Source organism: Panulirus ornatus, chromosome 20 (genome assembly GCF_036320965.1).
Source record: "Panulirus ornatus isolate Po-2019 chromosome 20, ASM3632096v1, whole genome shotgun sequence".
In the NCBI taxonomy this organism is placed as follows: Eukaryota; Metazoa; Arthropoda; class Malacostraca; order Decapoda; family Palinuridae; genus Panulirus; species Panulirus ornatus.
This window is the reverse complement of record NC_092243.1, coordinates 49,060,038-49,073,878: the sequence shown is the minus strand read 5'-3', so window position 1 is coordinate 49,073,878 and position 13,841 is coordinate 49,060,038. Positions and strand designations below refer to the sequence as shown.

The 13,841-nt window shown below is 38.6% G+C and overlaps 1 protein-coding gene across 1 annotated transcript in view; it reads left to right on the top strand.

Moving 5' to 3' along the window:
* The window catches only part of LOC139755991 (prestin-like), a 184,834-nt gene that overhangs the window by 153,681 nt on the left and 17,312 nt on the right, over window positions 1-13,841 (top strand). Inside the window, 3 exon segments of the mRNA XM_071674906.1 lie at window positions 648-833; window positions 3,939-4,049; window positions 13,254-13,383. Of these exon segments, the coding sequence (XP_071531007.1) occupies window positions 648-833; window positions 3,939-4,049; window positions 13,254-13,383 (427 nt within the window).

Genomic DNA, 13,841 nt, shown 5'->3' with positions numbered 1-13,841 from the left:
TTCGAGAAGGTTGGAAATTGAATTCTAGTCTATTATTTTTGTCTAATAAATATACTGCATGACAAAAGTTTTGTTAAATACAAAACATTTATTTTGCTTAAGGTATGTGCTATGAAGGCTAATTTTGGAGGTTGGCGATTTGTTGAATATGGAGTATGTGATCACTGGTTGACTCATTGGTGGTTGACTATTATGTGATGCAAGACATAATTTTTTTTTCTTATTCCTTGTCCACATTTGCAAATTACAGTAAAGTACAAACATTGTATTGCCTATGTTTTCCTTATACTGGGCACCTGTTTTTCTTCTGTGACTGATGAGGAGCTTATTAAAAATATGTTATTGTTCTTGTCCATCATTTTGAGGGGGATGACCCAGTTTCCCAGGATATTATCTAAAGGTAAGACTGGAAGATATCTATACAATATGCCAGTTAGATTAGTGCCAGGTAGATCAAAACAGCGATACAGTATGGATAAAGAAATTGAATTTTTAGATGTGTGATGCTTTAGTGTGTAGATTTAATTAAGGGCAACATTATTGTTTATGATGAAGTTTTGATGTAAGTGATATCTCTGTTATATGTGTTAATTAAGAGTGCGGTAAACTGGCTGATTTATAAGTATTTCTTTTGATATTTTTCACAGGCAGTGGAAATTCCATCTGTGAGTATCTTCCAGTTTTGTGGACCTTTACACTTTGCAAACAGTGAGTACTTCCGCCAGCAGTTGATTAATGTAACTGGCCTAGAACCATCAGCAATTGCTGCCACCAAGTCATTAATCCAAAAACAGCAGCTTCCTGAACCAGATCTTACCACTCAACCCAGTAAGGTAGGTTGAGATTTACAGGTTCTTACTATGACTGGAATGGAATTTCAAAAAGTTTTAGATTATACTGAATTTTGTGAATCATAGCTACAAGCACATTTTTTTGGGATAGGCTTGCTTTTCCAAAATTGTGATAAACTGCTACCTTTGAAATTGCATGGAATTATCCATTTATGACAGCCTTTTTGCACAATACAGAGAGAGTTTCACATGTATGGACCCTGTCTCTTAAGCTTTCTTTTGTATCATAAGGTTTTTTTAACTTATTATACTGCCTGTATTTCCAGTTTCACTTCAGCATGACCCACCTGGCTACAGTTTTCTTACTTGAGAAGCATTCTTTTTCCTCATGAAATTGAATTTATGTTTAGTTTCCAGCTAAATTCTTTTGTCTGCTGTAATTCTTAATTTGTGGAACTTCATCAAATGTCATTAGGAACTTGCATATTGTTATTTTGTCATTCCTCTCCTCTCTTCCTTCCATCACCTTCCTCTGGGACAATCTTTGTTGCCTGCCTCTGGTACTTCTCAGGCAGGTCAGTTTGTACCCCCAAGTGGGATGACCAGACTGGTGAAGCATATTGGGTCTCAAATATGCCATAAATGCTTTTAAGAACATCTCGGTGTTCACGTATTTAGGGAATTTCGAAGCTAGAAAGTAAATTATTTACCCCCTTAATCAGTTAATGCCTGTATATACCATATTTTACCTTCCTTTCCCAGATCTCCTTCTCTGGGGCTCCTGTAGTTCTCAGAAAAGTGGCCACATCTATGAGGCTGGACCACATGTCAAGAAATGTGATTATGTTATGTGCATGTCTTTGCAAAGTGAGCGTAGGACAGTTGAGGAGGAAGAGTTCAATGAGTACATTATGGAAGTAGCATCTTAGGCATAAGGGGTCTTTTGGTAGTTTGCATCCCCACAGAAGTTCACCATCCTTGTCTTGACCCCTAGCAGCACATCATTCTAATGTGTATCATTCCTTAACCCTGAATAATCAACATTCCCCACTTGGCAAAACCCCAACCATACTATGTGCCACATAAGACACACACTTGATGTTTGTTCTATCCACTGTTAACATCAACATAAAGACCTTAAAAACAAATCATACGCCATCAGAACCCTTACAGGCATTGACTTTGGATGTGAAGAAAATCCCCCAGTATCATCACAAACAGTTCATATGCTCCAACTTAGATTATACTTCACCTGTCCATTCAACCACTGTTTCAAGAGCAAGTGTAATGTCATTGCAAACCTCACAAAAAGTGCTTAAATCAATTACTAGTTACTTAACAATCACAAACATTCAACAACTGCTCTGCTTAATAAGACAAAAGTGCTTCTTGTGTAATCACAACTTGACAGTCTTGGCATCTAATTCTTTGCAACAGTATGAGACCCATTCCACTCAAACCAACCATCAACACTCAAGCAGAAAATTTATTCACAGTGTAATTTAACACCAAGCACTAAACAACTGCTATCACAACCCAGTTCTAAACTGCACTCCACCAGAACATATTCTCATCTGAAGTTACACTCTTTTCTACACCCTGTACACCACCCATCTCTTCAGCATTACTAAACAAACATGCAGAAGTACTCAACCTACTCCAAGAACACAGCATACATCTAGCCCCCGTCCAAGAAACCAGATTTACACCCACATCCACATCCTCTCCCTTCGATAGCTCAATCACTGTATGACTCTATAACCATAAACAAAACATTTCACATTTCACATGCTAACACCACTCAGCACAGAACAAATCACAGTCAACAGCAAGATATAGAAACTCAGTCATATTGATAAAAGTACTTGTGGTATGTTTTTTCTTTCTTTGATACTGATCGACTCTCCCAACTTACTAAGGTAGCATCAAGAACAACAAACAGTGATCTCATGTGCACACATCTACACTCTTGTTGTCAGGTATTATTTCTGAAAATGGAGCCTACCATCCAAAGCTAAGCCCCACAGACTACTCCATGGTTTAATTTGCCCACCTCATGTTCCCTGGTTTAGCTCATCAGTAGTACATCATCCCTATATACCACATCATTCCAGTTCATTTAGTGTTATGCACACCTCTTGGCCTACAGAAGATTACAATTGGACCAAAGTGTTTTTTTTTCCTTTAAGATATGTTTTTCAGGGCCTGTTGCAGATGAGTTGTGAAGAGTTTTAAATGAGTTTTGAGTGTCAGTGGCAGTGAAGGGTGGGTGAGTAGTAGTGTTAATTGCAAAATTTTGTATGTTTTTGCATCTTGTACATTGTGGTTATACAAACATTTCTCTTTACACAGGCAGACCCAGTAAGATATTTCTTTATTGTGGCACTGGCGTTGCATGTGCACTTCATAAGGCCTATCTCTTTTGCTGCTGAGTTTTGTGGTAGTATGAAGTGAAATACAAATTAATTTTGCGCAAAACCATATACTTTAGTAATCACATTGAAATTTTACAGCACCATGATTTTGTATATACATCATTTATTTCTTCATTTTGTTTTAGTGCTTTATTTTGTCCCTTTGCCATGAAGAGGTTGAAGTATAAGTGATATCATTTCTCAAAGTAAAATAAGAATGTTTTTCTTTTTTTAGATTGTGAAATAGATTGGCACATATCAGTTTTAAGGATGTATTACAATTAATATAGCAAGTGAAAACAGGTAGTTTTATATCAAAGAGTTTTACATGTTTTCATATTTTTCAGTAGCTCATTTTTGAAAGAGCAAAAGTTACAGGATGTGTTCAGTTCTTTTTAAAAGAGCAGTCCATGTAGTGATTAAACAGATGATCATTGTTTTGAGAAACTACTTTTTGTATTCTGCTTTGATAGATATCTAAATTTTTCTGGTTTATGTGCCCAATCGTTCGGTACAAAAATGAATATCTTCTATGAAAGCAAAGTCCATATTCACAGAACTAACTCATTTGTTTTATATATGTCTTGCTAATGTATATTTGTAATAATGGATTTGTTAAGAAATGGCAAAGGGTTACAAAAGTAACCTATTTCTTTACTTACATATTTTTATATTTTGTTGTTGAATTCTGTGTGCATATCTCATAGAGAACATTTAATGTATCAAACAATAGGAAATCAATGGAAGTGCCACAGTTGAGGTCACTGAGGAAACGAACAAGATTGTGAAGTTCATCAAAAAAATCAGTGCCAAGAAGTCCAAGAATGTGACACTTGATGTACCGGTAAGACCATATGTTTCAAGGAATTCTAGTTTTCTGATATTGTGCTGGGTTGATATAGAGCTTATGATTTAACTGTTTTTGAATGTTTCTTAAATATGATGCAGTGCATAGTGTACCAAGCAGTAATCAGTGGTAATCATCTACATTCAAAGCCTGTTTCTTTTTAGGTTAGGCGGTTGGCATGAAGTTATTCATTGTAACTTGCATTATGCAGATCATTACATTACACTGAAATCTTTAGATAGATTCTTTGGTTCTTTGGAGATACTGTGTAATGGTTGAGAAAGTAAAAGATGTTAGCTGTACCTAGTAGATTTGAAAGATATCTAGTTTGCAATGCTTTTGAAATATAAAAAGTCATTCCAACAGGGTTAAGGTTGAGTTATTGAGCTAAACTTCTTGCAGAAATCTGCTTACAATTCCTGTTGCTGCAGTATAGTGCCAAAATGCCTAGGTTGTATTTGCTGTTTTTTTCATCAACAGTTGTGTAAGATTTGTTGATCAACAGTTGTGTAAGATTTATTCACCATTTGCAATTTCATGTATTTATTTAGTGCAAAGTGAAGACAGAAAGTTGGTGTACTTAGATTATATAATTTTGTTATGGTACACATGTTAAACTTCTTAGAATGCAGTGGTATCGATGATGTATTACATAATACCAAATCTGCAATGTATCAGCAGTTCATTGCAGTATTAGAATGTCATAGATAATTGAGTTCCTTTGCCTGCAAGTACTCTAATCACCTACTTACTTGGATGTACCTAGTTTTGCATACCAGTAGGAATTTTCAAACTTGCTGGGCCCAGTTTCTTAACCTTTCTTTCCTATAACTCAGATTCTTGAACATTTCAATGCATTGTGTTCACTGTTCCTGCATTTAGCTCCAGTTAGATACATTTTTCTGTTATTTATTTCCATAGACGTATTCTTTCTTTTTTTTTCACTTTTCTCATATTTAGTTAGTTCTAGTTGCCTCTTCTTTTCTGGTTCTTATGAATTTTCAAGAACTGTTCAGTATATATATTGTCAGGCATTTAACCCTTCTGTTGCAGCATATTGTTGAACTGTTGGTTCCCATAGAAAATGAGAGTTCAGTTTAAATAATTGATTACTTTTCTGGTATGAAAAGACCTTAAAATTTTCATATCTAATCATTGATTACTTTAAGATATCATGTATGCAACTCAGATGCATCAGGATGTAATTTACCACTCCAGAAGGTTGCAACACATACTGGACAATTATGGCCATTCTGTGCTATGGGAGGTAAACACCCCTGTATGGGTGGCATACAGCTCAGCTGCATCTGGATTTAATTCATTACACCAAGTTGGGAGCACTTGCTGGACAACCCTGGCCATTCATTACTGTGGTGGGTGTCAAGGGGGTGCAAGTGTAGAATTTTAGAAAACTTTTTGAAGTCTGTGGCATAGGTGCACTCCTGTGATGAATGGGGATTGATTTGTCCTCACATAACTGTGCATAACTGCAGTGAGAGGGTTAAGAGAATATTAAAGTTGTTATTTCTCACTTTTTTAATATATTATCTAGCTTCATAGCTGGCCACTAAACCACAGTCTCTCACAAAGGTTTTCCTAAAATCCTCAAGCTGTACAAGGGAATTCCCAAGGAGAAACTTTTTTTCCAAACTTTTTCTGTCACTGACTGTGTGACTTAACTTTACCTCCTGTAGATCTCAGCATGGAAATCCTCAGTTTTGCAGATGACCTCACAGTCACATCATGGCATCCTATCACTTCTTAAGAAACAACAATAATACATCACTATTTCGCTTTTTTAGAACACTGGCTCACAAAAAGAAAGATTGTCTGTATCACCGAAAAAGTCATTCATCGCCCTTTCAATTTGACAGACTTAAGGACAACCTACACCCTCCTGTCACCCTAAATTGTCATCCATTCCTACTCAGTAAAGCTCAAACAATATGGGGCATCATGTACAATGCATATACATGATTTTAATTACCAACACCACAGACATAAACACAAAGCCCAACTTTAACTTTGCTTGTGCAATATTCTCTGGTAAATCATACTCATGCTACATAAGCTCAATTTGATGTGTTACTTTAGTGTGCTTTATTTGCAGATAGATAACATGTATAAACTGTCAGCCACAATTTTCTGCATGAACACCAGAAATACATATACACTAAGACCTTAAACAAACTGAATTTCCTCAGAACACTTTAGTGCCCCTAAAGAAATATGTATGCACTGTGATGTATATTCTTTACTTTCAGGGTGTTCTCTGCATATATATTTCACATTCCTGAACTTTGTCAAACTCAGAGGGAGAATAAAGAGGTGATTCAGGGTCATTAGTTGTAGCAAGAATATATGAGTAACCATTTTGAGGGGCTTGGGGATGCCATTTGAAATACAGCTCTAGTCTTTAGAACCTAATACATACATGCATGATTACATTGTAATACATATGTGGTTTCAGAAGTGGTAGAGGATGTGTGGATCAGGTGTTTGCTTTGAAGAATGTATGTGAGAAATACTTAGAAAAGCAAATGGATTTGTATGTAGCATTTATGGATCTGGAGAAGGCATATGATAGAGTTGATAGAGATGCTCTGTGGAAGGTATTAAGAATATATGGTGTGGGAGGCAAGTTGTTAGAAGCAGTGAAAAGTTTTTATCGAGGATGTAAGGCATGTGTACGTGTAGGAAGAGAGGAAAGTGATTGGTTCTCAGTGAATGTAGGTTTGCGGCAGGGGTGTGTGATGTCTCCATGGTTGTTTAATTTGTTTATGGATGGGGTTGTTAGGGAGGTGAATGCAAGAGTTTTGGAAAGAGGGGCAAGTATGAAGTCTGTTGGGGATGAGAGAGCTTGGGAAGTGAGTCAGTTGTTGTTCGCTGATGATACAGCGCTGGTGGCTGATTCATGTGAGAAACTGCAGAAGCTGGTGACTGAGTTTGGTAAAGTGTGTGAAAGAAGAAAGTTAAGAGTAAATGTGAATAAGAGCAAGGTTATTAGGTACAGTAGGGTTGAGGGTCAATTCAATTGGGAGGTGAGTTTGAATGGAGAAAAACTGGAGGAAGTGAAGTGTTTTAGATATCTGGGAGTGGATCTGGCAGCGGATGGAACCATGGAAGCGGAAGTGGATCATAGGGTGGGGGAGGGGGCGAAAATTCTGGGAGCCTTGAAGAATGTGTGGAAGTCGAGAACATTATCTCGGAAAGCAAAAATGGGTATGTTTGAAGGAATAGTGGTTCCAACAATGTTGTATGGTTGCGAGGCGTGGACTATGGATAGAGTTGTGCGCAGGAGGATGGATGTGCTGGAAATGAGATGTTTGAGGGCAATGTGTGGTGTGAGGTGGTTTGATCGAGTAAGTAACGTAAGGGTAAGAGAGATGTGTGGAAATAAAAAGAGCATGGTTGAGAGAGCAGAAGAGGGTGTTTTGAAATGGTTTGGTCACATGGAGAGAATGAGTGAGGAAAGATTGACCAAGAGGATATATGTGTCGGAGGTTGAGGGAACGAGGAGAAGAGGGAGACCAAATTGGAGGTGGAGAGATGGAGTGAAAAAGATTTTGTGTGATCGGGGCCTGAACATGCAGGAGGGTGAAAGGAGGGCAAGGAATAGAGTGAATTGGAGTGATGTGGTATACCGGGGTTGACGTGTTGTCAGTGGATTGAATCAAGGCATGTGAAGCGTCTGGGGAAAACCATGAAAAGCTGTGTAGGTATGTATATTTGCGTGTGTGGACGTATGTATATACATGTGTATGGGGGGGGTTGGGCCATTTCTTTCGTCTGTTTCATTGCGCTACCTCGCAAACGCGGGAGACAGCGACAAAGTATAATAAAAAAAAAAGAATATATATATATATATATATATATATATATATATATATAAGAGACAGGAGGTCAAGAGAAAGGTGCAAGAGGTGAAAAAAAGGGCAAATGAGAGTTGGGGTGAGAGAGTATCATTAAATTTTAGGGAGAATAAAAAGATGTTCTGGAAGGAGGTAAATAAAGTGCGTAAGACAAGGGAGCAAATGGGAACTTCAGTGAAGGGCGCAAATGGGGAGGTGATAACAAGTAGTGGTGATGTGAGAAGGAGATGGAGTGAGTATTTTGAAGGTTTGTTGAATGTGTTTGATGATAGAGTGGCAGATATAGGGTGTTTTGGTCGAGGTGGTGTGCAAAGTGAGAGGGTTAGGGAAAATGATTTGGTAAACAGAGAAGAGGTAGTGAAAGCTTTGCGGAAGATGAAAGCCGGCAAGGCAGCAGGTTTGGATGGTATTGCAGTGGAATTTATTAAAAAAGGGGGTGACTGTATTGTTGACTGGTTGGTAAGGTTATTTAATGTATGTATGACTCATGGTGAGGTGCCTGAGGATTGGCGGAATGCGTGCATAGTGCCATTGTACAAAGGCAAAGGGGATAAGAGTGAGTGCTCAAATTACAGAGGTATAAGTTTGTTGAGTATTCTGGTAAATTATATGGGAGGGTATTGATTGAGAGGGTGAAGGCATGTACAGAGCATCAGATTGGGGAAGAGCAGTGTGGTTTCAGAAGTGGTAGAGTTATGTGTGGATCAGGTGTTTGCTTTGAAGAATGTATGTGAGAAATACTTAGAAAAGCAAATGGATTTGTATGTAGTATTTATGGATCTGGAGAAGGCATATGATAGAGTTGATAGAGATGCTCTGTGGAAGGTATTAAGAATATATGGTGTGGGAGGAAAGTTGTTAGAAGCAGTGAAAAGTTTTTATCGAGGATGTAAGGCATGTGTACGTGTAGGAAGAGAGGAAAGTGATTGGTTCTCAGTGAATGTAGGTTTGCGGCAGGGGTGTGTGATGTCTCCATGGTTGTTTAATTTGTTTATGGATGGGGTTGTTAGGGAGGTAAATGCAAGAGTTTTGGAAAGAGGGGCAAGTATGAAGTCTGTTGGGGAAGAGAGAGCTTGGGAAGTGAGTCAGTTGTTGTTCGCTGATGATACAGCGCTGGTGGCTGATTCATGTGAGAAACTGCAGAAGCTGGTGACTGAGTTTGGTAAAGTGTGTGGAAGAAGAAAGTTAAGAGTAAATGTGAATAAGAGCAAGGATATTAGGTACAGTAGGGTTGAGGGTCAAGTCAATTGGGAGGTGAGTTTGAATGGAGAAAAACTGGAGGAAGTGAAGTGTTTTAGATATCTGGGAGTGGATCTGGCAGCGGATGGAACCATGGAAGCGGAAGTGGATCATAGGGTGGGGGAGGGGGCGAAAATTCTGGGGGCCTTGAAGAATGTGTGGAAGTCAAGAACATTATCTCGGAAAGCAAAAATGGGTATGTTTGAAGGAATAGTGGTTCCAACAATGTTGTATGGTTGCGAGGCGTGGGCTATGGATAGAGTTGTGCGCAGCAGGATGGATGTGCTGGAAATGAGATGTTTGAGGACAATGTGTGGTGTGAGGTGGTTTGATCGAGTGAGTAACGTAAGGGTAAGAGAGATGTGTGGAAATAAAAAGAGCGTGGTTGAGAGAGCAGAGGAGGGTGTTTTGAAGTGGTTTGGGCACATGGAGAGAATGAGTGAGGAAAGATTGACCAAGAGGATATATGTGTCGGAGGTGGAGGGAACGAGGAGAAGAGGGAGACCAAATTGGAGGTGGAAAGATGGAGTGAAAAAGATTTTGTGTGATCGGGGCCTGAACATGCAGGAGGGTGAAAGGAGGGCAAGGAATAGAGTGAATTGGAGCGATGTGGTATACCGGGGTTGACGTGCTATCAGTGGATTGAATCAAGGCATGTGAAGCGTCTGGGGAAAACCATGGAAAGCTGTGTAGGTATGTATATTTGCGTGTGTGGACGTATGTATATACATGTGTATGGGGGGGGGTTGGGCCATTTCTTTCGTCTGTTTCCTTGCGCTACCTCGCAAACGCGGGAGACAGCGACAAAGTATAAAAAAAAAAAAAAATATATATATATATTAAATTTTAAATTTTAAATTTCATTAAATTTTAGGGAGAATAAAAAGATGTTCTGGAAGGAGGTAAATAAAGTGCGTAAGACAAGGGAGCAAATGGGAACTTCAGTGAAGGGCGCAAATGGGGAGGTGATAAGTAGTGGTGATGTGAGAAGGAGATGGAGTGAGTATTTTGAAGGTTTGTTGAATGTGTTTGATGATAGAGTGGCAGATATAGGGTGTTTTGGTCGAGGTGGTGTGCAAAGTGAGAGGGTTAGGGAAAATGATTTGGTAAACAGAGAAGAGGTAGTGAAAGCTTTGCGGAAGATGAAAGCCGGCAAGGCAGCAGGTTTGGATGGTATTGCAGTGGAATTTATTAAAAAAGGGGGTGACTGTATTGTTGACTGGTTGGTAAGGTTATTTAATGTATGTATGACTCATGGTGAGGTGCCTGAGGATTGGCGGAATGCGTGCATAGTGCCATTGTACAAAGGCAAAGGGGATAAGAGTGAGTGCTCAAATTACAGAGGTATAAGTTTGTTGAGTATTCCTGGTAAATTATATGGGAGGGTATTGATTGAGAGGGTGAAGGCATGTACAGAGCATCAGATTGGGGAAGAGCAGTGTGGTTTCAGAAGTGGTAGAGGATGTGTGGATCAGGTGTTTGCTTTGAAGAATGTATGTGAGAAATACTTAGAAAAGCAAATGGATTTGTATGTAGCATTTATGGATCTGGTGAAGGCATATGATGTCGTTGATAGAGATGCTCTGTGGAAGGTATTAAGAATATATGGTGTGGGAGGAAAGTTGTTAGAAGCAGTGAAAAGTTTTTATCGAGGATGTAAGGCATGTGTGCGTGTAGGAAGAGAGGAAAGTGATTGGTTCACAGTGAATGTAGGTTTGCGGCAGGGATGTGTGATGTCTCCATGGTTGTTTAATTTGTTTATGGATGGGGTTGTTAGGGAGGTAAATGCAAGAGTTTTGGAAAGAGGGGCAAGTATGAAGTCTGTTGGGGATGAGAGAGCTTGGGAAGTGAGTCAGTTGTTGTTCGCTGATGATACAGCGCTGGTGGCTGATTCATGTGAGAAACTGCAGAAGCTGGTGACTGAGTTTGGAAAAGTGTGTGGAAGAAGAAAGTTAAGAGTAAATGTGAATAAGAGCAAGGATATTAGGTACAGTAGGGTTGAGGGTCAAGTCAATTGGGAGGTGAGTTTGAATGGAGAAAAACTGGAGGAAGTGAAGTGTTTTAGATATCTGGGAGTGGATCTGGCAGCGGATGGAACCATGGAAGCGGAAGTGGATCATAGGTTGGGGGAGGGGGCGAAAATTCTGGGGGCCTTGAAGAATGTGTGGAAGTCAAGAACATTATCTCAGAAAGCAAAAGTGGGTATGTTTGAAGGAATAGTGGTTCCAACAATGTTATACGGTTGCGAAGCATGGGCTATGGATAGAGTTGTGCGCAGGAGGGTGGATGTGCTGGAAATGAGATGTTTGAGGACAGTATGTGGTGTGAGGTGGTTTGATCAAGTAAGTAATAATAGGTTAAGAGAGATGTGTGGTAATAAAAAGAGTGTGCTTGAGAGAGCAGAAGAGGGTGTTTTGAAATGGTTTGGTCACATGGAGAGAATGAGTGAGGAAAGATTGACCAAGAGGATATATGTGTCAGAGGTGGAGGGAATGAGAAGTGAGACCAAACTGGAGGTGGAAGGATGAAGTGAAAAGGATTTTGAGTGATCGGGACCAGAACATGCAGGAGGGCGAAAGGCGTGCAAGGAATAGAGTGAATTGGAACGATGTGGTATACTGGGGTCAACGTGCTGTCAATGGATTGAACCAGGGCATGTGAAGCGTCTTGGATAAACCATGGAAAGTTCTGTGGGTCCTGGATGTGGAAAGGGAGCTGTGGTTTCGGTGCATTATTACATGACAGCTAGAGACTGAGTGTGAACGAATGTGGCCTTTGTTGTCTTTTCCTAGCGCTACCTCGTGCATATGAGGGGGGAGGGGTTTGTTATTTCATGTATGGCAGGGTGGCAATGGGAATGAATAAAGGCAGACAGTATGAATTATGTACATGTGTATATATGTATATGTCTGTGTGTGTATATATATGTATACATTGAGATGTATAGGTATGTATATTTGCTTGTGTGGACGTGTATGTATTTACATGTGTATGTGGGTGGGTTGGGCCATTCTTTCGTCTGTTTCCTTGCACTACCTCGCTAATGCGGGAGACAGCGACAAAGCAAAATAAATATAAAAAAATATATATATATTGTGGTTAAGTGTTTAAGCATGAATTCTGTTTAAGTTCTTGAATTTGTCTTCCCATATCTTTTATATGAATTTAGCAAAAGGACTAATTTCATAAGCATATTAGTTTTTGAATGATAAATGCATCCTTTTTTGCATCATTCTTACTTCTGCAAATTTTTTTATTGCATCATACACTACTTTAAAAAAAAAAAAGATAAAACTTTTACGATTTACAGATCAATATTTTATTTGAATATCATTTTTGGAAAAGTGTTGAGGAAGATGATAGAGTAAGTGGTATTTGTTGAAAAAAGTTATTCATTGGAGTAGTTTAACACAAACTATGGAATTATTGTATTTGATATATAACGGATCACGAGCACAGTAGATTGCTTGAGGTGGCATGAAATTTACATTTGTGAAATGGAACTTTGTAAGGAAAAGGAAGAAGAATAAGCAGATTGTGTTATTTGAAGTTAACACTTTTTACATCTGATATTTTTTATATCTGATATTCATCACATGGGAGTTAAAGTTCCAGGAATTTGGACAAATTATTGGACTTAAAGTTGAATAGTACCACTGAAATCAAAGAAGAGATTACAGTCACTGTTTCAGCTAACATAAACTGCCTTGCCTATTTTGTTTTTTCATGCAACCTCTTCATATTACAAGTGATCTGACTTTGAAATGAATATTCTCTACCCTTATTTTGGAATTGTTAACATTTCACTTGAAACTGAGCAGAATATCAGTGGCATTTCATGTAATCTTTGATAATACAGAAGCATGAAATTGCCTTCCAGATACCTCCCTGCCTTTATTTCTCTATTCTAGCCAATACATGAACATTGATGAGAGTTGTTAGAAAAAGTCTGAATTTACCTAGTGATTAGATGATACTATGGAGTACTGAGAATAGGTACATGAAAGCTGCACTATAAGGTTTTAATTGCAAAATAAAATTTTTGGTAATTAGGAATGTTTTCTAAATTATGTTATGAATTATTCTGCAGGAAGTACAGTGGCTAGTGATTGAGATGAGTGGTGTCAGCTATACAGATTCAAGTGGTGGTAATCTTCTTGCTCAGCTTCATAAAGAGTATAAGGAGGCAGGAATCACACTGTGTCTAGCAGCACTTTCAGGTATGTCATATTGTTTTGTCTAATTATTTACTATGTAGCTGTATCCTCAATTCATTTTCCCACTGCAGAGTAAGGTAGTTTAGGCAGAACCTCATCTGCAGACCCTAGCAGTAATCTTCCCAAGTCTCCCTTTTCACAAATGTTTTCTCTTACTGTGTTCCTCCAAATTTCCCTTCCCCTCAGTCTTTTTCTATATCTAGTACAGCTAACCTTTCCCAGTCATGTTTTCTCATATTTTCCTTTAGATACAAATGATTCCCCACTTATATCATCCTATGGTTTCCTATTCCTCATTTTGCTCTCTCCATTATCCACATGTTTTGAAGAAAGTTGCAGCTGCAGTCTGGTAGCCATTCCACAGTGCCCTCTATATGATTGTATCCTTCGTGTTTCAAAAAGCTGCTAAACCATGATACTGAATAAAAAGTTTAAGCTGTAATCATGTTTTCTCTTTTCTT